This window comes from Scyliorhinus canicula, chromosome 13 (assembly GCF_902713615.1).
Source record: "Scyliorhinus canicula chromosome 13, sScyCan1.1, whole genome shotgun sequence".
NCBI classification, from domain to species: Eukaryota; Metazoa; Chordata; class Chondrichthyes; order Carcharhiniformes; family Scyliorhinidae; genus Scyliorhinus; species Scyliorhinus canicula.
The window spans coordinates 157,378,606-157,404,141 of NC_052158.1; the positions used below are offsets into that span (position 1 = coordinate 157,378,606).

The 25,536-nt window shown below is 47.5% G+C and overlaps 1 protein-coding gene across 1 annotated transcript in view; it reads left to right on the forward strand.

The window, feature by feature from the left end:
• LOC119976763 (traf2 and NCK-interacting protein kinase-like) overlaps positions 1-23,673 on the forward strand; it is a 259,294-nt gene extending 235,621 nt beyond the window's left edge. The window contains exons 27-34 of the mRNA XM_038817506.1: positions 259-429; positions 1,380-1,523; positions 3,153-3,287; positions 18,125-18,225; positions 18,314-18,463; positions 21,017-21,176; positions 21,266-21,405; positions 22,666-23,673. Coding sequence (XP_038673434.1) covers positions 259-429; positions 1,380-1,523; positions 3,153-3,287; positions 18,125-18,225; positions 18,314-18,463; positions 21,017-21,176; positions 21,266-21,405; positions 22,666-22,749 — 1,085 coding nt within the window. The 3' untranslated portion in view covers positions 22,750-23,673. The remainder of the gene's footprint in view (positions 1-258; positions 430-1,379; positions 1,524-3,152; positions 3,288-18,124; positions 18,226-18,313; positions 18,464-21,016; positions 21,177-21,265; positions 21,406-22,665) is intronic.
• The last annotated feature ends 1,863 nt before the right edge of the window (positions 23,674-25,536 follow it).

Consider the following 25,536-nt stretch of genomic DNA (forward strand, 5'->3'; position numbering starts at 1 on the left):
ATTACAGAGAAAAGCAGGAAAGACTTTACCAGAATTCAGCCAACAGGAATCCGTCATGCAACATCACTAAAACAGATTGTCTGCCCGTTATTTAATTACTGCTTGTGGAACCTTGCCATGTAAAAATTGGCTGCCATGATTCCTGCATGTTAACAGGGAGTTTGCAGTGGGTGTTGTAATTTTCTGCTATTAATTAATTAGATTCTAGGTCACCATTCTACCATTCTATATTCAGCTGGTGTCCTTGTGTTTTTCCAGCAATGTTCTCCAGTGAAATGCTCCGACAGGAACAGGCGAAGCTGAATGAAGTTCGGAAAATCTCCGTGGTAAACGTGAACCCAACAAACATCCGACCCCACAGTGACACCCCAGAGATCCGGAAATACAAGAAGCGATTCAACTCTGAAATACTCTGCGCCGCACTGTGGGGTGAGCTTACGGACCTTATTTGCTCTTTCCCCTCCCCAGCCTTCCCTTTGGAATTGCCTCTCCATCTCCACAGAATCAATCATCCTTGAGTTCTCAGCAGTGAATTGGAAGGCTATTGGACCATGGGAGGTATCACATCCAAGCCCAGCTATGCCTGTGAGGCCCCATCACCCCCTCGGAGATTTTGGGTGATGTGGCCAGAGTGGAGCCTGAGACCTGAGGCACCAGGTGATTGTTGCCATGTGGCAATGATGGGCCTGAGCAGTTTGCCGCAGCAGATAGGCCCAATCTCCTGACGGGCACTGAATAGTCCCCCAGAGGTCACATTCATTTCTACATTTTGGTGCCTAAAAGCGGATAAACCCAATGTTAAACCCTACACAAGCCGCTGCAGTCAGCTCTCCTTATACCAGCACCTTCGATGGTTTGATGCAGAGTTCTTGAGCAGTATTCTGGGTTGTTCTGCATGTACAGGTTAGATGCCTGCCCTCTTGCTGCATATTTCCAGATGGTAAGTGGGTTAAATGGTCTACCCCACGTCTACATTGAATAATGCCACCTCATGTTTGCTGCACACATTGACTTCTTCGGGACTCCATTGTACAGTGATGCTGTCTACCTGGTGTGTGTATGTGCATGAGTGTGCGTGTGAAAATGTGCCACCTTTAGCCCTATCTGATGTGATTGACCCCTTGCAAGCTCAGCTGTGCATCACCGTCCACTGTTAGATTGGAGCTGGTCAAAATTGATCATCGTGAATGGTTCTCGATGAAGGTGCCGTGAACAAATCAAAGTGGGACTCGGTGGCGATAGAATGAGAATCTGTGCCATGACTCTCTCCCCGGTGAGGGGGAGCGATCTGCCCACTTGTGTTGGCGCTGGGTGCCAATCTCTTCTTCTGACAATGAAACGTCCCGTCACCTTCCTTGCTGTTCCCCCTTGTCTTCCAGGAGTCAACCTGTTGGTGGGCACTGAAAATGGTTTAATGTTACTGGACAGGAGTGGCCAAGGAAAGGTTTACAGCCTCATCAATCGCAGGCGCTTCCATCAGATGGATGTACTGGAGGGTCTCAACATACTGGTGACTATATCTGGTAAGGGGTCAGTTTAGATATTCTGTACATATTCCAGGTCAGTCATGGGTAAAGAGCATGAGAGAGGGAACAGTTAATACTTATTAAAGTTTAAGAAGTTAATCCGACTTTCTATTTCAGGGGCTATTTGAGCTGTTTGCATTATTTCTATTTTGTGTGTGTTGGGGGGTGGTGGGGGGGCGGTTTCTTGGGGATTCGCGCCTGCTGTCTTCTGTCTGGACCCCACCCTGCCAACATGGCGCCGTGGGGCCCCGCCTGCAGATTTCTTTCTGCAGAGTGCTGGCTTATCTGAAGAGAAAGGCCGGTTGTGCAGCCTGCCAGCTGCACGCCGATCCTCTCGTCGGGGCCAGGGCAGAGAAAGTCCCGCCCCCAAGGCTTTGCCAGAGCCGGAGCTGACGTAGGTTTAACTCCTCACGAATTCTGTCGCCTTGTTTATGAAATCTTTGGTCAGCATTCTAGTTAAACACCGCCCCCCCCCCCCCCCCCCCCCCCCCGCCCCCGCCCCCACCCCCATGTCTATAGCGACTTTGACAATTGCAGAAGATTCCAAATTCGATGAAATTTCGAAATGTGAGCACTGTTGTAATTTGGGAAACACGTTGTGCACAGTAAGATCCCACAAACAGCAGCAGAGGGATGACGGCCAGATCATTATTTTTTTGGCGGTTGAGGAATAAATATTGGCCAGGACACTGGGGACAAATCTCCAACTCTGCTTGCAAATTGTGCCATGGGATCTCTTGTGACAAACTGAGAGCGGGATGAGGCCTCGCTTTAACGTCAGAATTGAAAAAGGGCACCAATGGCAGAGCAGCACTCCGTACTGCACAGGAGCACCAGCCCCGATTGTGCACTGCAATGTCTGGAGTGCGACTTTAATCAACATTGTTCTGACTCTTGAGGTCAGAGAGCTGCTGCCCACCCACTCTCAGTCAACTGGGGCGGGATTCTCTCAGCCCACGCCAGGCCGGGCGCGAATCGCGTAACGCCGCCACGACACCGGTCTGCCGATTCTCCGGAGAGCAGGATTCTCCAGCCAGGATGGGCCGAGCGGCCACGCAAAGAAACCCGAGTCCCGCCAGCTCGGCTGTAGCCCTATGCCATGCATCGGGGCCGGCGCGGAGAAGGGAGCCACTGCGCATGCGTGCACTGGCGCCAGTCACACTGCGCATGCGCAGACCGGCGGCGCCCATCTGATGCCGGCATCGGCAGCTGAAGCGGCGTGGGTCGCTCCAATGCCGTGCTGGCCCCCTGTAGGGGTCAGAATCACTACTCCTGAGGGCATGTTGACGTTGATGCCGTCGTGAAAAACGTGCCGGCATTTACGACGGTGTCAACACTTAGCCTCAGGATCAGAGAATCCCACCCCTGGTCTCTGCTGTTTCTGTCAGTTGCATTTTCACAACATTGGCCGGGATTTCACTGATGTCGTCAGTGACGGGAATCGCCGTGGGCGGGATGGGAACATTTGGAGAGCGGCCCAAAGTCAAATGACTGGAAAAATCCCGCCCTTTCTGGAATGAAGAAGTGTTACCTTCTCTTAGCATTTGCAAACCCGTGGAACAGTTTGAAGATGGGCTGTGGGGAGGTGCAGTACATTCACGTTGATACATTTTTCTCACTGAACAGGTAAGAAGAATAAACTGAGGGTGTATTACCTGTCTTGGCTAAAGAATAGGATATTGCACAATGACCCTGAGGTGGAAAAGAAGCAGGGTTGGACCACAGTTGGTGATTTGGAGGGCTGCGTACATTACAAAGTTGGTATGTAACAGATTGGAGACGCAATGCTTGATCATTATGTTCTTGGATTGTGACGTTGGTGTATCACAGTCCCTTCACCTGGAACCGCACAGTGGGGAATGGTAGACAAAGCTCAGAGAATTAAAAACTGGGTTAGAAACACAAGGTGGCCATTCAGCCCATTGAGTCTGTGCTGGCCCTCTGAAAGAACAATTCACCTCGTACCACTGCCCTGTCTTTTCCCTGCAGCCTGCAGTTTCTTTCTTTTCGAATAATAATCCAATTCCCTCTTAAATGCCATCCATGACTGATCCTGCCTCCACCGCACTCCATACCCTGATCACTCGCTCTATGAAAAGGTCTTTCCCCGTCTCGCCATTGCTCTTTCTGCCAATAACCTTAAATTTGTTCCCTAGCATTCTTGATCCTCCCACCAATGGGAATGGTTCCTCCCTCCCCACTCTGTTCAGACCCCTCACGATTCTGTACATCTCGATCTCTCCTCCGCCTCCTCTGTCCCAGGGAGAACACTCCAGGCCTGTCCAATCTTTCCTCATAGCTGCAATTTTCCAGACCTGGAACATCCTGGTCAATCTCCTCTGTCCCCTCTCTATTGCAGTGACATACGTTCTGTAAAGAGGTGAGCAGAGCTGTACACAGGGCTCAAATTGGGCCTAATTACTGATTTATACAGTTCCAACATAACCTCCCTACTCTTCTATTCTGTGCCTCAGATAACAAATGAAAGGATTCCATTTGCCTTTCCAACCACTTTATAAATCTGTCCTCAGGCCTTCAGGGATCTCTTTTTTTCTTTTTAAAAATTAATTTAGAGTACCCAATTCAGTTTTTCCAATTAAGGGGCAATTTAGCGTGGCCAATCCACCTACCCTGCATATCTTTGGGTTGTGGGGGCGAGACCCACGCAGACACGGGGAGAATGTGCAAACTCCACACGGACAGTGACCCAGAGCCGGGATCGAACCTGGGACCTCGGCGCTGTGAGGCAGCAGTGCTAACCACTGCACCACCGTTCTGCCCGTCCTCAGGGATCTGTATGCACTCCATTTGCTCTACACCTCTCCATATCCCCCCATTTATTGAGTAATATTTGTCTTATTTCACTTCCCCAAACATCTCACCTCAGACCTCTGGGTTGAATTCCATTTTGCCACTTTTCCACCCGCCTGACCAGTCCGTTGATATCTTCCTAAAGTTCGCCGTGAACCTCCTCCTTGTCAACCATGCGGTCAATTGCTTTTTTTAAATGTATTTTATTCCAAACATGTTCAACTTAGTAACACAACCTTAACATCCAACAGAGTATACATTTTTCCCATTAACTTCACCTCAACCCCTACAATCCTCGATAGGCTCCTGAACACTGCCTCCTAAAGGTTCTCCAGCTCCACACCCAAATCCCCCAGGACATATGGGCCCCCTCTCACCCCTCTAGCATCCCTCCACTACCTCCAGGAAAATCGCACTCACCCAGGCCCGAGTCAGGTGGACCCTGTGCACCGCCTTAAACTGCAGAAGACACGTCCTTACGCAGGAGGAGATTGAGCTCACTCGCCGCATTACTTCGCATCAAATTCCCCATCCTATCTCCCTCCCAAACTCCTCCTCCCACTTCCGCTTGATCCTTTTCACTAAGGTCGTGTCCTTCTCTCCCAACCACCCATATATGTATCCATTCCTACCAGCGCTCAATTATGCGGTCAATGTTTGTGTGACGTGCAAACGTCTTCATCCTGCCCCCTATATTTACATCCACCTTGTTACAATAGATTTTTCTTCTGACTTCTTTTCACACCATGGGGTACATAATATCTAGCCCTGGTGATTCATCCACTTTAAAGGATGCTATTCCCCTGAACACTTCCTCTCTCTCACTATGTTTATCACACCCAATGCTTCACACTCCTCCTCAACTGCAATATCTGCCTCATCCACTCTTTTGTGAAGACAGACTCATTAAAATATTCATTAAGAACCATACCCACATCCTCCGCCTTCATACACAAGTTACCTTTCTGGTCTTTTATGGATCCTGTGCTTTCCTTAGTTATTCTCTTGAGTTCTCCTTCATTTTGTGTGACAATATTCTTTTCTGTCCTCACTTTGCTTCCCTGATTTCCGTTATGATTTCACCTCCACTTTTTACACGCCTCCAAGCTCTCTGTAATATTGAGTTCTCTGTGTCTGACGGAAGCTTTCTTTTCGCCTTTTTTTGCAATATTTTTATTAAGTTTTTAACATTGAGAATTTATTTTTCTTCCTTATCTTACCATGTAAGCTGCGAGGGCAGCACAGTTACACAGTTGTTAGCACAATTGTTTCACAGCGCCAGGGTCCCAGGTTCGATTCCGGGCTTGGGTCACTGTCTGTGCAGAGTCTGCATGTTCTCCCTGTGTCTGCGTGGGTTTCCTCCGGGTGCTCCGGTTTCCTCCCACAGTCCAAAGATGTGCAGATTAGGTGGATTGACCATTATAAATTGCCCTTAGTGTCCAAAATGGTGAGATGGGGTTACTGGGTTACGGGGATAGGGTGGAGGCGTGGGTTTTGGTAGGATGCCCTTTCCAAGAGCTGGTGCAGACTTGATGGGCCGAATGGCCTCCTTCTGCACTGTAAATCCCACAATTCTATGCTTGACATCCGAGGGACTCTAGATTTGGCTGATCCACTCTTTTTGTTTGTGGAAAAACGTTTACTCTAAACGGCCTGAATCTCCAGTTTGAATGCCTCCCACTGCCCTGACCCTAATTGACCTTCCAGCAGCTGTTTCCAGGGCCACTCCCGCTAAATCACTACCCAGCTCAGTAAAATTGGCCGTGCCCCAATTTATAAGTGTAACTCCTGCTCTTATGCTTCTCCAATCTATCAACGTAACTGAAATTGCTCATCCCCGGAATCATTCTTGTGAATCTCTTCTGCACCTTCTCCAATATCTTCGGATCCATCCTGAAGTGTGGTGTCCAGAACCGGACACAGTATTCCAGCTCTGCTGAACCAGTGTTTAATGAATGTTATAGGAGAGGTGTTTTCAGAACCCCATAATGTATCATCTTTAATGGATTGTTACTTTTGAAGCACACGGCATGTTCCCCAGGTGTAGTATTACAATTATGGACACGTGGTTTTTGAAACAAAACAATGTTTATTCCATGAACTCAAATTAGTCTTTTAAATAAACATTGGATCTCTTAACACCGCTTACTTCAAAGATAACCCAGAAAATAATACACTACCCAATCCTGCAAACTGTTCCTTTACACACCAAAAGACTTAACAACTCCTTCAAACAGAAGCACATTAGATTTATATTCGATACTGAAACCTTTTTACAATTCCGATTTCACCAAATGATTAAGAGATAGTCCTTCATGGCAGAGATCATCAGCAATGCAGCTCACATCCACACCCAAGCTTTCTTCAAATTGAAACTAAAGCTCCCAAAAGCAGAAATGAGCTCAGCTCCCCCCCCCCCCCCCCGCAGTGACATCACTTCAGTAATATGGTCAGCTTCATTTCTTAAAGGTGCATTTCTTAAACATCCAATTCTTAAAGGCACTTTCACATGACACCTCCCCCCAAGAAAACAAAATAAACCATCAGCTTCAAGATGGTTTCATTTTAACCTTGCACCATCAATTAAGAAATGCACACAGTAAACATACTTTGTCGTTTCACAAAAAAAAACACGCAAACAGGCATAATAATATCGTCCATTTTTCCCGTTCTTCTTCCTCCAACCGAAAACCTTCTCGATTGATAGTCTCTTTGAACAAGAAAGTCTCTACACAATCCATCCGTTCCTCTACTCCTCGGCATTTCTCTTTAGAATCAGATACTTTAGTTCAATCTGACCACAGAGCCCCTTGCAATTCTTCAACACAGGAGCATTGGTGATCACAGTTTTCAGGCAGTCAAATGCCTGTTGAAAGTTCCCTGTCAATTGAAATTTTTTACGTTTCTTCAGCAATTCCATCAGTGGAGTAACCACGCTACAAATCTTTTGCACAAAGGTTCGATCACATCCATTCATGCTAAGAGATCGCATTATTTCCCTTCGTCTTGAGGGTATCGGAAACTCCGCAAGGAAAGTGATTCGGGCTTCTCCAAATTCACTTTCGGCTAGGTTCATCACCAAAACCGCCTCCTGAAGTCGATCGAAGAACTCCATACGATGTTTTAAATGTTCTTTCCATGTCTGGAAGTTGGACATAAAAGCAGATTGTCCCACTCTCAATGCAATCCTTCAAACGTGGGATAGGGTAAGAGTCTGTTCTTGTAACTGCATTCACCTTTCGGTAGTCCACACCCAACCATTGGGTACCGTCTGGTTTAGGTACCATCACTATGGGTGAGCTCCATTGGCTGCAACCCACTTCAATTATGCCATTTTTCAGCAAACTCTCAATCTCTCTGTTAACCTGTGCCAATTTTAAAGGAATTAAGTCTATATGGATGTTGTTTGATAGGAACAGCATTTCCCACATCTACATCATGTATAGCCATTTTAGTACTTCCCAATTTATCTCTACAAACTTGCCCATGCAATATCAATAACTCTTTCAGGTCAGTCCGTTTTTCCTCTGGTGGGGGTACCTATGGGAGGTGTTGGGGAGGTTTGGATTTGGTGAAGGGTTCATTAGATGGGTAAGGCTGCTATATGAGGCCCCGATGGCATGCGTGGCCACGAATAGGAGGAGGTCGGAGTACTTCCGGCTTTACCGAGGGACCAGGCAGGGTTGCCCCTTGTCCCCCTTGTTGTTTGCACTGGCAATCGCGCCGCTGGCGATGGCATTGAGAGATTCAGAGAGGTGGAGAGGCTTGGTGCGAGGTGGAGAGGAACATAGGGTGTCGTTGTATGCCGACGACCTGTTACTGTATGTGGCGGACCCGGTGGGAGGGATGCCGGGAGTGATGGAGTTACTAGCCGAGTTTGGGACCTTCTCAGGTTATAAATTAAACTTAGGCAAGAGCGAGGTGTTTGTGGTGCATCCTGGAGACCAGGAGGAAGGAATTGGTAGGCTCCCGCTTAGGCGGGCAGGGGAGAGCTTTAGGTACCTGGGGATGCAGGTGGCCAGGGACTGGGGGACTCTCCACAAGCATAACTTTACCAGACTGGTAGATCAGATGGAGGAGGAGTTCAGGAGGTGGGACATGCTGCCATTGTCGTTGGCGGGGAGGGTGCAGTCCGTCAAAATGACAGTGCTTCCGAGGTTCTTGTTCCTTTTTCAGTGCCTGCCCATCTTTATCCCCAGGGCCTTTTTTAGGAGAGTGACCGGCAGTATTCTGAGCTTTGTGTGGGCACATGGGACTCCGAGAGTGAGGAGGGTGTTCCTGGAGCGAGGAAGGGATAGAGGCGGGCTGGCGCTGCCCAACCTTCTGGGGTACTATTGGGCAGCCAATGTGTCAATGGTGCGTAAATGGGTGATGGAGGGGGGAGGGGCGGCGTGGAAAAGAATGGAGATGGCGTCATGTAGAGGTACGAGCCTGGGTGCCATGGTAACGGCACCGTTGCCGCTCTCCCCTAAGAGGGTTACCACGAGCCCGGTGGTGGCGGCGACCCTAAGAATCTGGGGACAGTGGAAACGGCATCGGGGGGAAACAGGGGGCTCGATGGAGGCTCCACTGGGTGGCAACCATCGGTTCATCCCGGGGAACACGGATGGGGGATTCAGGGGATGGCAAAGGGCGGGCATCAGCAAATTGAGGGACCTGTTTATTGGCGGGAGGTTTGCGGGCCTGGGGGAACTGGAAGATAAATTTGGCCTTCCCCAGGGGAACATGTTCAGATACCTGCAGGTAAAGGCGTTTGCTAGGCGACATGTAGAGGGATTCCCTTTGCTGCCCTCGCAGGGGACGATGGACAGAGTGCTTTCGGGGGTGTGTGGTCGGAGAGGGGAAGGTGTCTGACATCTATAAGGTAATGCAGGAGGTGGAGGAGTCGTCAGTGGAGGAGCTGAAGGCTAAATGGGAGGAGAAACTCGGGGAGCAGATAGAGGACGGGACGTGGGCGGAGGCCTTGGAGAGAGTCAACTCTTCCTCCTCATGTGCGAGGCTTAGTCTCATCCAATTTAAGGTGCTGCACCGGGCCCACATGTCCGGGACTAGGATGAGTAGGTTCTTCGGGGGTGAGGACAGGTGCACCAGATGTTCGGGGAGTCCTGCGAACCACGCCCATATGTTCTGGGCATGCCCAGCACTGGAAGAATTCTGGAAAGGGGTGGTGGGGACGGTGTCGAGGGTGGTTGGATCCAGGGTCAAACCAGGGTGGGGACTCGCGATTTTTGGGGTTGGGGTGGAGCCGGGAGTGCAGGAGGCGAAAGAGGCCGGTGTCCTGGCCTTTGTGTCCCTAGTAGCCCGTCGAAGGATTCTGTTACAATGGAAGGATGCAAGGCCCCCAAGTGTGGAGACCTGGATCAGTGACATGGCGGGATTTATAAAATTGGAAAAGGTCAAATTTGCCCTGAGAGGATCAATACAAGGGTTCTATAAACGATGGCAGCCTTTTCTGGACTTCCTGGCTCAGAGATAGGCAACTGGGTCAATAGCAGCAGCAACCCGGGGGGGGGGGGGGGGGGGGGGTGTATTATTGTAGTGTTTATTCTGTAACTTTATAGTGTGTTAATTTGCGTTGTTGTTAAACTGCTGGGTTGTTCATGGGGATGGGGCGAATGTATATGATTGTTAATATTATTGTTATTTTCGGTATTTTACTAAGGTGCGTTATTGTTGTATAAAATCAAAATTTCTCAATAAAAATTATTTAAAAAAAAAAAAAGTTTTTCCTCTGGAAGGTAACTTAACAATTTATCCCAATTTTTAAGAACATCCTCATTTTCCAACTTAATTTGAGGCATGTCAAATTCACAGTCATCTGGATTTGGTTCGTCACTTTGAGTTAGAATCATTAAAACCTTTTTCTCTCCTTCCCTTTCAAAGTACCTTTTAAGCATATTCACATGACACACTCGGAGAGTCTTGCTTCCATCTGGTGTTTTTACCACATAATTCACCTCACTTAATTTCCTTTCAATCTGATAAGGTCCACCAAACCTAGCTTTTAAAGGCTCGCTGACCACTGGTAACAACACTAAAACTTTATCCCCACTGACAAAACTACGAACTTTGGATTTCTTGTCCGCTACCCGTTTCATCACATTTTGTGCACCTTTCAAATGTTGTCTGGCCAATTTACCTGCTCTATTTAATCGTTCCCTAAAATTTGACACTTAATCCAATAGTATAATTTCCGATTTCTCACCCACCAATTTTTCCTTAATCAATTTAAGTGGTTCTCTTATCTCATGACCAAAAATTAGTTCAAAAGGACGGAATTTGGTTGACTCATTAGGTGCATCTCTAATTGCAAACAATACGAATGGAATTCCTTTATCCCAATCCTCTGGATAATCTTGACAATACACCCTCAACATTGTCTTTAATGTCTGATGCCACCTTTCTGACGCTCCCTTCAATTCTGGATGGTACGCAGTTGATTTAAATTGTTTTATTCCTAAGCTATCCATAACTTCTTTGAATAACTTTGAAGTAAAATTCGATCCTTGATCCGATTGAATTTCTGTGGGTAGTCCATATCTAGTAAAGAATTTAAGTAACTCCTCCACAATCCTTTTAGCTGTAATATTACGTACTGGAATGGCCTCTGGAAACCTAGTAGACACATCCATTACAGTCAAAAGATATTAATTCCCACTTTTTGTTTTAGGAAGCAGTCCTACACAATCAATTTGGACCCTCATAAAAGGTTCCTCAAGTGCTGGAATGGGTATTAAGGGCGCTGGTTTTATCACTGCTTGAGGTTTCCCTATCACTTGACATGTGTGAAATGATTGACAAAATTTAACGACATCTTTATGTAGCCCAGGCCAATAAAAATGTTTCTGGATTTTAGCTTGAGTTTTCCTTATTCCCAAATGACCTCCCACTGGTACCTCATGTGCAATTCGCAACACCTCCTTTCTATACCGTACCGGCAATACTACTTGATGAACTTCTGCCCACTTTTCATCCGCCTGCATATGTACAGGTCTCCATTTTCGCATCAAGACATCACTTTTACGGGAATAACACTCTGGTATACTCTCAGAATCCTCTCCCATATATGCTTTCTGATATATCCGTTTTATTTCTACATCTTTCTGTTGTAACTCCGCCAATTTTCCTGAACTAAAAATATCCGCCTCATCCTCCACCTGTTCTTGTTCTTTTTCAACCATCTGATCAAAAATCGTTTTTGATAATTGCACTTCAACTTCATCTTCATTCTTTGATTTCTCCTCTTGTCTTAACCTGTGACTTTGCGACCTTGTTACTACACAATCTGGAAAAATCCCAGGATATTCGTCCTTCAACACTTCAGTTGTCTGGTTTTCCACTGGCTTACCAACCACAGTAGGCATCACTCCCACCTGCGATCCAGCTATATCATTACCCAAAATAAACTGTATTCCTGGACAAGATAGTTTCTCTATTACTCCTGCTACCACTTCACCACTCTTCACTGGACTTTCCAACCTTACCTTATATAATGGAACGCTATTCCTCTCACCCTGAATTCCACATATCACCACCTTTTCTGGCAACATTCTTCCCAAACTACATTATTCCTCATCTCTTACCATTAAAGATTGACTAGCCCCTGTATTTCTTAAAATTGTGACTTCTTTACCTGCTCCTCCTGATGCACATGAGTAAACTTTACCCACACAAGTAAATTCTTTAAAGACATCTGGCACCTTCTTAATAATTACTTCTTGAACAGGCTGTACACTTATTTGCACCTCCTTCGCTTCCCTTGGGCTTTCCTTTACCACTCTAACAAATCCCACTGTCTTATCCTGTTTTACCATATCAGCCTTCCCAGTGCTTTTCTTCAACCACCAACACTGTGACTTTACATGGCCTAGTTTATTACAGTGAAAACATTTTAAACTTTTCATTTCTTTTCCACCCTCCTGGATTTCTTTTTTAATCTGAGGTACACTCTCTTTATTGTCTCCCATGAGATCACCTTTACCTTTACCACTTGAGTATTTCTAATTTCCCCAGTTTCTAGCCCTCACCGGCTGAAACTGATGTCGGAAACCAATCTTTGATTTATGAACTAATTCATAATTATCTGCCATTTCTGCTGCTAATCTCGCAGTTTTAACCCTCTGATCTTCCACATGGGTTCTCACTACATCAGGAATTGAATTTTTAAACTCCTCCAAAAGTATAATTTCTCTGAGAGCTTCATACATTTGGTCTATTTTCAAAGCCCTTATCCACCTATCAAAATTACTCTGCTTGATCCTTTCAAGCTCCATGTATGTTTGACCAAATCCTTTCTTTAAATTTCTAAACCTTTGTCTGTTAGCTTCAGCAACTAGCTCATATGCACTTAAGATGGATTTCTTCACCTCCTCATATGTTCCAGATACCTCCTCCGGTAGTGATGCAAACCCTTCACTCGCCCTACCTACCAGCTTTTTTGAATCAGTAATACCCACATGTCCTGTGGCCATTGCATTTTTTTAGCCACCTTCTCAAATGAAATGAAAAAGGCTTCTACCTCCTTCTTGTCAAACCTTGGCAATGCTTGTACATATTTAAATAGATCCCCACCACATCTTTGACTGTGACGCTCTGTCTCATTATCTTCATCCATCTCCTCCAACTGTACGTGTCCCTTTGTGTCTGCCAATTTTAAATGATTTTCATGTTTCAGAGCGATTTTCCGAAGTTCAAACTCTCTCTCTTTTTCCCTTTTCTCTCTATCTCTTTCTTTGTTTCTTTCTTCTCTCTCCTTTTCTTTTTCCTCTCTATCTCTAGCTCTTTCTTTTTCTTTCATTGCATATTCAAGCCGCTTTAATTCTTTTTCATGTTCAAGTTGCTTTAATCCTTTTTCATGTTCAATTGCTTAATCTGCAACTGGAGCTTTGCCATATCTAATGAGTCAGAATGTATCACAGGCAAATGCGCAGATACCGCAGAAACCTAACAGTTTTTTAGTCTCTGTCAGTAAGGTATCACGTGTTACCGTGTGCACCCGCAAAAACTTCTGAGCCTCCGAAAGAGCCATTGTTCACAACACTCTCCCCACGTAAACTGAAATACCACACCGGAATAGCATCAATCCTTCACTGTCTTTAAGTTCACAAAAGCCACTCCAATAGATAGACTTTTACCCCCCAGAGCCCCCAATTGTTATGGGAGCGGCGTTTTCAGAACCCCAAAATATATCATGGAGTTTAACACTTTCATGGATTGTTGTCTTTGAAGCACACGGCTTGTTCTCCAGGTGTAATATTACAATTATGGACACAGGGTTTTTAAATCAAAACAATGTTTATTCCATGAACTCCAATTAACCTTTAAAATAAACATGTGATCGCTTAACACCCTTTACTTCAAAGATAACCCCGAAAATAATACAACACTACCCAATCCTGCAAACTGTTCCTTTACACATCCAAAAGACTTAACAAACCCTTCAAACAGAAGCACTTTAGATTTATATTCAATATTGAGACCTTTTTACAATTCCGACTTCACCAAAGGATTAAGAGATAGTCCTTCATGGCAGAGATCACCAGCAATGCAGCTCACAGCCACACCCAAGCTTTCTTCAAACTGAAACTAAAGCTCCCAAAAGCAGAAGTGAGCTCAGCTACCCCTCCCCTGTGACATCACTTCAGTAATATGATCAGCTGCATTTCTTAAAGGTACATTTCTTAAACATCCAATTCTTAAAGGCACTCTCACATGACATGAACCAAAACGAATCCCTTCACACTTCTGTGCATTGAATTTCACCTGCTACGTATCTGCCTACTCCAGAAACCTGGCTATGTCCTTTTGAAGTTCTACATTATGCCCCTCATAGTTCACAATACTTCAAAGTTTCATTTCATTGTTTAATTGCACCCTGCACTCCAGAGTCGAGGTCAGGAAGAGTAGCTGTCACAAGACGGACTCCTGGGGAATTCCACTATAACCTTCCCCCAGTCTGAAAAAACAACCATCCACCATTACTCTTTGTTTCCTTTAACTCAGTGAATATTATATCCATGGTGCCACTGTCCTTTCTATTTCATGAGCTCTAACTTCACTTATTGGCCTGTTGTGCAACACTTTATCAAATACCTGTCCAAATGCAGCAAGACCTGGACAATATCCACACTTGGGCGGACAAGTGAAAGTTACATTCACGCCACACACACGCCAGGCAATGACCATCACCTACAGGATAGAATCTAACCATTGCCCTTGACATTCAATGGCATTGCCATCACTGAATCCCCCACAATCAACATCCTGGGGGTTACCATTGATCAGAAACTGAACTGGACCGAGCCATATTAATACCATGGCTACCAGGGCAGGTCAAAGGCCAGGAATCCTACGGCGACTAACTCAGCTGTACAAATGTATGTTTGCTTTCCTTTATTAACCAACATTTTCCCTAGTGACTATTAATTTTGCCTGGAATTATTTTCCCTAATAGATTCCCCACCAATGAGGTTCAACTGCCTGGTCTGTAATTGTTGGGTTTTGCTTCACAATTATTTTTGAACAAGGGGGTAATATTTGCAATTCTCCAGTACTTTGGAAGAATGAAGATTGGAAAATTATAGCCACGAATATCTCCACAATTTCTAATCTCCTTACATGTATCTCGTGGTCCTGCTGCCTTGCCAAGTTCAGATAGGCTAGATAAAACCTCCGCATCAATTTTAAACCTTTCAACTATCTTAGCCGAGCATCATCGTTGCAAAGCATTCATTCAATATCTCAGCCTTGCCCCCTACCTACACGCGTTAAAAATGTTTTTGGTCCTGAATTGTTCCCACTCCTCATTTTAAAGATTTCCTTTGACCTTGGCTGCCACTATCAACTCCTACCCTCCCTTTGCATCTCTTCTTTGCTTTTTCAATTCCCCTTGGAAGTCAAAAGAGGAGGAATTTTCTCTCAGCATTTATAAATCAACCACTAATGAGAGGAACAGCAGGAGGCCATTTGGCCCCTCCAGCCTGCTGAAGAATCGATGAGGTCATGGCTGATCTGTACCCTAACATTGTACCCAAATGTTATCCAACCAACTCGGCTCCATGTCTTTTTAAATCCTGGCCCAGTAAATATCTAACAATCCACAATTTGAAATTATTGTAGACGCCGCCACCAACAGAAAAAGTTTCCTTCTGTCTCTTTCTGTAATTGTCTTCATAAACTAACCATTTCACCCCTGGTATCGTTCTGGTAAATCTGCTCTACACTCGTTCTAAGGTCAATGTGTCCTTTCTACGTGAAGTGTAGACATGATCATATCTTCACCCTGTATTGAGACAGGAACAAGTCCATTGTTGCTGAGGAGTGGGAACCCCAGTGGATTTCCTATAGGACATTTGATGGCATTCCATCATTCCCTCTGCCATCGGATGTTAGCATATTCCGCACGGAGCAGGGATCCAAGGTGAGGCATCCCTGATCCGGTAAATTAAACTACTCACTGCAAGGCCACAGAGCCATCCAGATAAATGTTCCACTCAGTTTTGCACTTGAACTAAGTTCCATTAGGGCCACTCAGCTCCTGACCTCATTATAACCTTGGTTGAAACATGGAAGGAAGTGCTGAACTCCAGAGGTGAGAGTGACTGCCCTGGACACCAAGGCAGCATTGAACCGAATGTGGCATCAAGGAGCCCTGGCAAAACTGGAGTCAATGGGAATCAGGGGGGGAAACTCTCCACTAAATCGTCCTACCTGGCACAAACTAAGATGGTTGTGGTGGTTGGATGTCAATCATCTCCATTCCAGGACATCACCGCACGAGTTCCTACGGGTCATGTCTTGTGCCCAACCATCTTCAGCTGCTTCATCAATGACCATTCTTCCAAAGTAAGGTCAGAAATAGGAATGTTTGCGGATGACTGCACAATGTTGAGCACCACTCGTGACTCCCCAGATACTGAAGCAGTCCATGTCCAAATTCAGCAAGACCAGGACAATATCCAGTCTTATGCTAACAAATGGCAAGTAAAATCCATGGCCACACAGCTGCTGAACAATGGGAATCAATGCATCTTGACATTTCATTGCATTACCATTGTTGAATCCCCCACTATCAGCATCGTGGGGGTTACCATTGACTTGAAACTAAACTGGACCAGCCGTATAAATGCTGGGGCTACAAGAGCAGGTTAGAGGTTAGAAATCCTGCGGAGTGTCATTCACTGCCTGACTCCCCAAAGCCTGCCCACCATCTACAAGGCACAAGTCAAGAGTCTGATGGAATACTCTCCACTTGAGTGAGTGCAGCTCCAACAACACCATCCAAGACAAAACAGCCTTCTTGATTGGCACCCCATTCACAAATATTCATTCCCTCTGTCACCGACAAACAGTGGCAGCTGTGTGTACCATCTACAAGATGCACTGCAGCAAGTAATCCAGAGGCCAAGGCTATTGCTCTGGGGACATGGGTTCCAATCCCACCATGGCAGCTGGTGGAATTTAAATTCTGTGAATAAATCTGGAATGTGGAGCTAGTCTCAGCAATGGTGACCATGGAATGATCGCAATTGTTGTAAATCACAGAATTGTTGCAAGGCCAAAGGAGGCCATTTGGCCCATTTTGTCTGTACCAACTCTCTGAATGAGCAAATCACCCGAGCCCCATTCTCCTGCCTTCCTGTAACCTTGCACGCTCTTCCTTTTCAGACAACAGACCAATTCCCTTTTGAATGCTTCAATTGAACCACCCTCCACCACATTCTCTGTGAGAGCATTACAGAGCCTAACCACTCGCTTCATGATTTTCCTCGTATCACTTTTCCTTCTTTTACAAATTATTTTAACTGTGCGCCCTATCATTCTCGATCCTTTCAGTTTCTCGTTAAGCAATTTTGAATCCGTATATTAAATTGCCAGGGCGGCACGGTGACGCATTGGTTAGCACTGCTGCCCCACGCCGCCGTGGACCTGGGTTTGAATCCCGACCCTGGGTCACTGTCCATGTGGAGTTTGCATATTCTCCCCGTGTCTGCGTGGGCCTCACCCCCTCAACCCAAAGATGTGCAGGTTAGGAGGATTGGCCATGCCAAATTGCCGTTAATTGGAAAAATTTAAAACAAATCTCCTCTCAACCTTAAAGCGTAGGAGCAGTCATAGATCTTTCAGCCCATCGAGTCTGCTCCATCATTCAATGGAATCATGGCTGATGTCACATTCCTCAACTCCACTTTCCTGCATTAACCCCAGAACCCTCGATTCCCTCACTGATTAAACATCTGTCTATCTCAGTCTTGAATATATTTAATGACCCAGTCCCTACAGTCCTTTGTAGTAAAGAATTCCACAGTTTCACTATCCTCTGAGAGAAGAAAACAGTCCCAACCTGTCCAATCTATCTTCCCAAAAGAAGCCCCTGGGACCATTCTCCTGAATCTTCTCTGCTCCCTCTCCAACGCCTTCACATCCGTTCTAAAGTGTGGCGCACAGAACTGGGCACAATATTCGAGGTGAGGCCGAACTAGGCCTCATACAAGTTCATCATAAACTCCTTGCTCCTGTTCTCCATCTTAAAAACCTATCTGGTTCACTAATGTCGTTTAGGGAAGGAAATCTGCCGTCCTTACCCGGTCTGGCCGACATGTGACTCCAGACCCACAGCAATGCAGTTGACTCTTAACTGCCCCCTGAAATGGCCGAGCAATCCACTCAGTTCAAGGGCAATTAGGGATGGGCAATCAATGCTGGCCCAGCCCAGCGACCCCTGCATCCTGTGAAATCATTTTTAAAAATGACTTCTTCAACTCTTTATGTTTCATTCCAATTTGCAGTTAAATACGAGAGGATTAGGTTTCTCGTGATCGCTTTGAAGAATGCGGTGGAAATCTATGCCTGGGCACCAAAACCTTATCACAAGTTTATGGCCTTCAAGGTACAAACGTAACACAACACAATCTTATCATGTTTTTCCTTTGGCAACGAATTCATCAACGTTCAGAATAATGAGCTTCCCTCAACAGTCTTTTTCAGATCTTCAGCACAGACCATTATTGGTTGACCTAACGGTGGAAGAGGGGCAACGGTTGAAGGTTATCTACGGGTCGCATACTGGCTTCCATGTGATTGATGTCGATTCAGGGAATGTCTATGACATTTATCTACCATCACATGTAAGTGCAGTGTTCTGCTGTTCCAACATTGATTCCGTAGAGAAGCCATCCAACCTATTCTTTGCAACCAGTGAAACCCTTCAATGCCGACCACAACTTTTGTGTTGTAATGGTTTAGAATAATACAGATGGAAGTTGGCCATTTGGCCCATCTTATCTGTGCCAGCCACCACTCTCCTGCCCTTTCCAATTAAAATATTCCTCCATTCCCCTTTTGGCAAGTCTTTCAGACAGCGTGTTGATCTCTGAGGAAGGAAGCATTGCCTCGACCCCACTGTTGGTTCTTCACCCTGTGTTCTCTGCTTACCTACCCTCCTGCCGGTGGACAGCGTGGCTCCCTACTTACCAAAATCCCTCAGAATTGTAACACTTTGAAATCTCTCCTCAAGCTTCTGTGCAATAAGGAGAACAATCCCAGCTGATATAATGTTTGCACCTCCTAGTTACAAACCCAAACCTGCTAATGGGGTGGATCCCAAAATCTACCTTTGCTGTTATCTTGTCACCTAGTCTCACATTGACGTTGCCTCTAACAGATTCTTCCTCTTTATTTCTTCTCAGTAACTCTTAACCCTGGCCTTTGAACTTTTACCGGGGGCGAGGTCTACCCGAATGGGGTCGGAGTCCCTTAGCGAACGGGATTAGCCGGGTGTTTCCCGGCTCTCGGAGCGCCGAGAAACACCCGGCTAGCCAGTGCCCACCAGGTGGATCTGGGGCCTCAGTGGGGAACCTCCCGACGAGGTCACACTCAGCCCCGTTTACTGCGCTGAGGAGCCCCACACACCGGAATTCCTCAGTGCAGCGGCGAGAGATCGAGACGCCATTTTAAAATGGCATCCCGATCCCCAGCGGCCCCGACGCAACCCGTGAACCCCCCAATGCCCCAACCCAAGGAGGTCCCCAGGCCACCACCCCACACTCCCCACACCCACGCAGGGCACGCCTTGGCCCAATCAGCGTCGCGCACAAATGCCAGCTTGGCACCTTGGCAGTGCCAGCCTGGCAGTGCCCCTGCCATCTGGCAATGCCACCTGGGCACCTTGGTAATGCCAGGGTGTCACCCAGCTGGCACTGCTAGGGTGCCAGGCTGGCATTGCCAGGTGGCACCAGCAGTGCCAGGGTACCATCCTGCCCAGGGGGCATGCACCTGGGGGTCTCCAATCCCCTGGGAGACCCCCCACCAGCGCCGTTCCACCTGGTCCTGGTTTGTGGAGATCAGCACTGAACGGCACTCGCCCAAGATCTCCCGAGACGAGAGAGTTAGATCCCAACACTTTGGTTAGATCTTGCGAACGTACAGCCTCACATTAATATGCAGATTTGTCAGAAAGTGATCCATATTGCGATTTACAAGGCGTGTTGAGCCGGGTAGATTCCCAAAGTGGGTTCTCCCGCATGCCGATTGCACCACGATGCTTCTTGGGTGCAACGCGACCGTTAGGTCCAACCCAAGACCTGAATATTCACTAAATAGTTTGGTCCAGTGCTGTAATATCACTGGAAAAGTTATATTATGGCCGAAACTATTGACTCGAGATTCCGAGACAGTGGGCGCGATTCTCCCCAAAGATTTCTGAGTTAATTAGTGGCGGGTTTTCAGGGAGTTGCCAGCGGGTTCCCCACTGCTATCCAATGGCATTTGGTAATTTTTTGGGGCCCCCACCGGTTTAGCCCACACGGGATGCGATTCTCCTGCCGCATTGCGCGCAAATGAGAGCACAACGTGACCAGGGAATACCGGGAGGGGCCCGCGAGATATCAGCGTCGGAACCCCACCCCAAATGGACTAAATGATAAACTTACTTATGTCCTACCTATCCAGGATCCACCAGACTCCCGCGATTCTCCGGCCTCCCCAGGGAGGATGCAGCCGGGCGCCTATCAGTGCTGGTCCACACAAACATGGACCAGGCAGAATGGCACCCGGGGGGGGAGGGGGGGGCTCCCGGGCCATCTGAGACCCCTGGGTGGTCAGGGGAAGGGCAGGGTGGCCCCCTGGTCCTCCTCCTGGAATGTGGGCACCTTGGCACTGTCACCCTGGGCACTGCGAAGGTTCCCAAGCTGCTAGGAGCACACTGCCAAGGGCCAGGGGGCGGGGGAGGCCATGCCCATGAAATAAGATGGGGGGGTTGAAGGCAGGGGGAGTGCAGGCAGGTAAAGAGGGGCCTCTGAGCCTCTATCTCTCCCCCCTCGATTTCTCTCCCCCTCAATTTCCCTCCCTCTTGATCTCCCTCCCCCCTCGATATCTCTCCCCCTCAATATCTCTTCCCCACCCGACTATCTCTCTTCCGCCTCTACATATCTCCTCCGCCTCTACATATCTCCTCCGCCTCTACATCGCTCCTCTGCCTCTCCATCTCCGCCTCTCTCAGCCTCTCTTCCTATCTCTCGCTCTCTCTCTCTCTCTCTCTATCTCTCCCCCCCCCCCACCCTTCACCTACACCTACACTGTAACTGTCTCCATCACTCTTTTTCTCTCTGTCAATCATTCCTGCCTTGGTGTCTATCTGTTTTCCTGTTCATTAATAGTATTCCTGAACACTTTCAATCCAGATTCAGGCCAACATCACACCTCATGCTCTCATCATTCTCCCTAAAACCGATGGGATGGAAATGCTGCTCTGTTACGAGGATGAGGGGGTTTATGTCAACACCTACGGGCGAATCACCAAGGACATTGTGTTGCAATGGGGCGAGATGCCCACATCTGTCGGTAAGGATGCAGAAATCTTCCTCGAATTGTTTCCCTGTCCCCCCTGTGACAGTCACCTGGATAATGCAGCCTCTGTTTATTCCCCACAGCCTATATCCATTCCAGCCAGATAATGGGCTGGGGGGAGAAGGCCATTGAAATTCGGTCAGTGGAGACGGGGCACCTCGATGGTGTCTTCATGCATAAGAGAGCTCAACGCTTGAAGTTTCTTTGTGAACGGAATGACAAGGTGAGGATCTGCTTCCTTTTTCTAACCTAAATTACATTCGAGCACACTGACCCTGGGGCCCCATTGGCCCTTTGCCTCATTGGCCCTTTGCCCCATTGTCCCTTTGCCCCATTGGCCCTTTGCCTCATTGGCCCTTTGCCTCATTAGCCCTTTGCCCCATTGGCCCTGAGGCCTCATTGGCCTGAAGCCACATTGACCCTGGAGCCCCGTTGACCCTGGGGCCCCGTTGACCCTGGGGCCCCGTTGACCCTGAGGCCCCGTTGACCCTGGGGCCCCATTGACCCTGGGGCCCCATTGACCCTGGGGCCCCGTTGGCCCTGAGGCCCCGTTGGCCCTGGGGCCCTGTTGACCCTGGGGCCCCGTTGGCCCTGAGGCCCTGTTGGCCCTGGGGCCTTGTTGACCAGGGGGCCCTGTTGACCCTGGGGCCTCATTGACCCTGGGGCCTTGTTGACCCTGGGGCCCCATTGCCCTGAGGCCGAGTTGGCCCTGGGGCCTCAGTTACCTGGGTTAAAGTACAACTGAATGAGCCAGTGTCCGATTCGCCTGATAGCTGTGAGGATAGTCTAGGTGAGTACAGAACTGATCCATGTAAATAGAAGATCCAGATCGACGTTTCCCATTTTTTTTGCACAAACCTATTGATTTAATTATGCAGGCCCTTTACATTTTTATCCACACCCACATATCTGTGGTAGAGGGGTCAACGTGTGCCCGGCCTGCACAAGAACCTCTAGGTTTCTGTGTGGTTGGACAAACGAGGAAAAGCATTGCACCAAACCCTAGCCTGTAACTCTCTCCCGGGAATCTGTTATTTTCTCTATAAACCACCCTGCACCCCTCCCCCGAATCCCTTGATTAGATGACGCCCTGGAACTCACTCCTGTGGGTTTTGCTAACATTAAGGACGGAATGCTCCCATATTTCTCAGACTCTTGACTGACACCCAATGTGTCGCTCTCCCCGATACACAGCCGGGTTGTCGGTCCCGACTTTGAGCCTCTCTGGGGGGGGGGGGGGGGGGGGGTGTTAATCATGTGTCAGGAGGGGCTCGGTAAATGTATTTAAATGAGGTTCCCACCCGTATCGGTTCCTTCACTGGCGAGTGGTGTGGAAATTTGGAAAACGCGCTCCCGCCGGCGAGGATTGTGTTTTCCGATTCGCGAGGCGTTCCGCCTCCCCGTCGCCGTTCTCGCTGATGATGAGCCTGGGCTGAAAATCGCTCCCTCGGTATTTCAAGTGCTGACCCTCTCTCATTTCCAGGTTTTTTTTGCGTCCGTGCGTTCGGGGGGAAGTAGCCAAGTCTTCTTCATGACCCTGAACAGGAACTCGATGATGAACTGGTAACAAGACGAAGAGCACGCATTCTTTACAGACTCACACTGACACAACGGACGTCGACAATTTAGAGTGATTTCTAACCTTTAAAGGAAAAATGCCTCTTGACGTTACGGATATAAAAGGACTAATGCAATATAACAAAGCCTGTATCTTGAGGTGATAGTGATGATGATGATGATTTTTTTTTAAGTTCCGGTAAACCTTGTGCGCGTGGCAACAGTGTCTGAGGAGGAACGTTCAGCATCGAGACGGCTGTGAAGACTCCTTAGCGTCAGGACGTTCTGAAGATTGTGGGGTTGTTTTCCTGCAGGCCCCGTCTCACCAGAACTGAACAGAGAGAGAGAGAGAGAGGACAGTACTTCTGACATACAGGGTAGGGAGGGAGCTGTCATTACAGACCGGCGTGCTGGGTGCTGGGGGTATCAGTGGGCCAATGAACCCAAACCATTTTTTCCAAAACATTTTTGGTTCCTTGTGAGCGTTAGAAGCAAGAGACCTGGTGTGGGATAGACGGGGCTGTCAATATTGATCATTCTAACAATGGAGTAAAGGCTTTACTCATAACAGGGAAAAAGACATTTTTTTTTAAAAAGTGAAATACTCTTAATTTCAAATTGATGGAACAGCATAAAAATTCTACTGCTAGTTTAGTGGAAAAAGCTCAGTTTGTAGCTGGGCGGCTTAATTCGCAGGAGTGAATTTACTCCTTTGACTACTAGTGTTCGGTTCTGGGCCTACAGGCAGTTAATGGGTTTCCTTAGGATCGCTGGTGTTTAATCTGAGGAACTTCCTCTGTGGACCTTTTCCCCCTGGGACTGACAGGTTGCAGACAAATCCGCAATGTCACTTTGTGAGGGAACGTCAGACAGTGGAGCCTTTCCCTTCGGCCAAATGTCAGTTTGGGAGGGATTACAGAGAGAGGGGGGGGGGGGGGGGAGGCAGAAGGGGAGATGAAGGGAGAGCGCAAGAGGGAAGAGGTATGGAGAGAGAGAGGATAGAGGGGCGGGGGGGGGGGGCGGGGGGGGGGGGGAGGAAGGTCGAGAGAGGAGTATCGGAGGGTTATTTTGGAGATATAATATTCCTGAGGGCTGTGAAAGGGATGGGTGCCAAGTTGAAGACCTCAAAGTGCCAACCAATGAGACCATTTCAGATACCTCCCCCACAGCGCCCTCTCTCCCCCCTAATTAACCCCCCGACCCCTCAGGGCTCCAGTCCTGAACATTCCAATGGCATCAAGGTGGTGTAGGTATTACCCACACTGTCTTTTAGATTCTGTTGCGGGGTGTGGGTATTGCTGGCAAGGCCAGCATTGGTACCCAGCCTGAGCCTCCCTTGAATTGAGTGCTCGCAAGGCCATTTCGGAGGGCCACATTCCTGGCCCAAAGACAGGGCCGAAAGTTGGCATATCAGCGGTGAGGAGCTGGTCACGTCCCGCTACACAAGCCGTGCGCCCAGCCCCCAAACCCCTTTTCAATGGCGTTTCGGTCGTTTTGAAAACGCAAATGCCGACAGCAAGAAATTTGATTTCCACGTCACGAGTTATCCCGGGAGGAACAAAAACAAAGCAGTTCGAAATTTTCACATCCCAGTCATAAAACAAAAGCAAGCAAAACTGACAAGAGGCGATACTGGAGTTTGATTTGAAGCTAGATTATACCAGTTCAGTCAGACAGGTTTTACCGGGAGCCTTCATTTCCAAATATATTCCCGAGTTTCCTTCTGGGTACCCAGTGAGGGCGGGGGGGGGGGGGGGGGGGGGGATATAAAGTGGCAACGTAGCATATGTTATTTGGGAGTTTGATGAGTTCTGCTCCTTTCTAGAGCCCTCTTGTGTATCTGTCTAAATGATTACGATTGGCCTGAGTGATGTGAAGAATATTCTTTCCTTAAATAGCTGCGGGGCATGGCTGATTATGGACTAGAGTGTTGTCATGAATTGATCTATGTCATTTCCTGTTTTTTAACCTACCTCCTTTTCTCATTTTGTGTGTAGCTGTTTTAACAGCAGGTATTAAGTCAAGCTTGAAGCTTTTTTTAAAAAAAAATAAATTAAATGTGTCATTTTCTTACTCCTGGTTTTCTTAATTCAGATTTCACAAGGCACCTCCTGCTCCTTTAGTTTCTGGAGGCCTTTGTTTTATTGCGTAGCACAACAGTTTGGCCACTTTTCTCATGCGCTTACAACTCAGTCACATCTCCTCTGTGTATGTAAGACGACCAAAAAATATTGATGGGGTAGATACAAGTGGATACAGATTTCCTGTGGTGGGGAGGATCCAGAACAAGGGCGTACACCGTTAAACTTATAGAGCCAGACGTGCCAGGGGCAACTTGAAAGTGTTGGAAAAACTTAGCATGTCAGGCAGCATCAGTGGAGAGATAAACGGATATAACGCTTCCAGTCTAATATGACACTTCACGACTGAAGCAAAGTGAAGGTGTGATGGTTTTAAAAATTTGTTTACTTATTTTTTTTAGAAATTTAGAGCAGCCAATTCATTTTTTCCAATTAAGGGGCAATCTGCCTGGCCTGTACATCTTTGGGTTGTGGGAGGCGAAACCCACGCAGACACGGGGAGAATGTGCAAACTCCACACGGACGGTGACCCAGAGCCGGGATCGAACCTGGGACCTCGGCGCCGTGAGGCAGCAGTGCTAACCACTGTGCCACCGTGCTGCCCAAAGTGTGACGGGTTTAATGCTGTTGGAAAATGGGGGAGGGGCAGGTGGAGCAAAAGGGAAGGTGGAGAGTGAGGGAGATGAAATGACAAAGAGATCATGGAAAATAGGCAA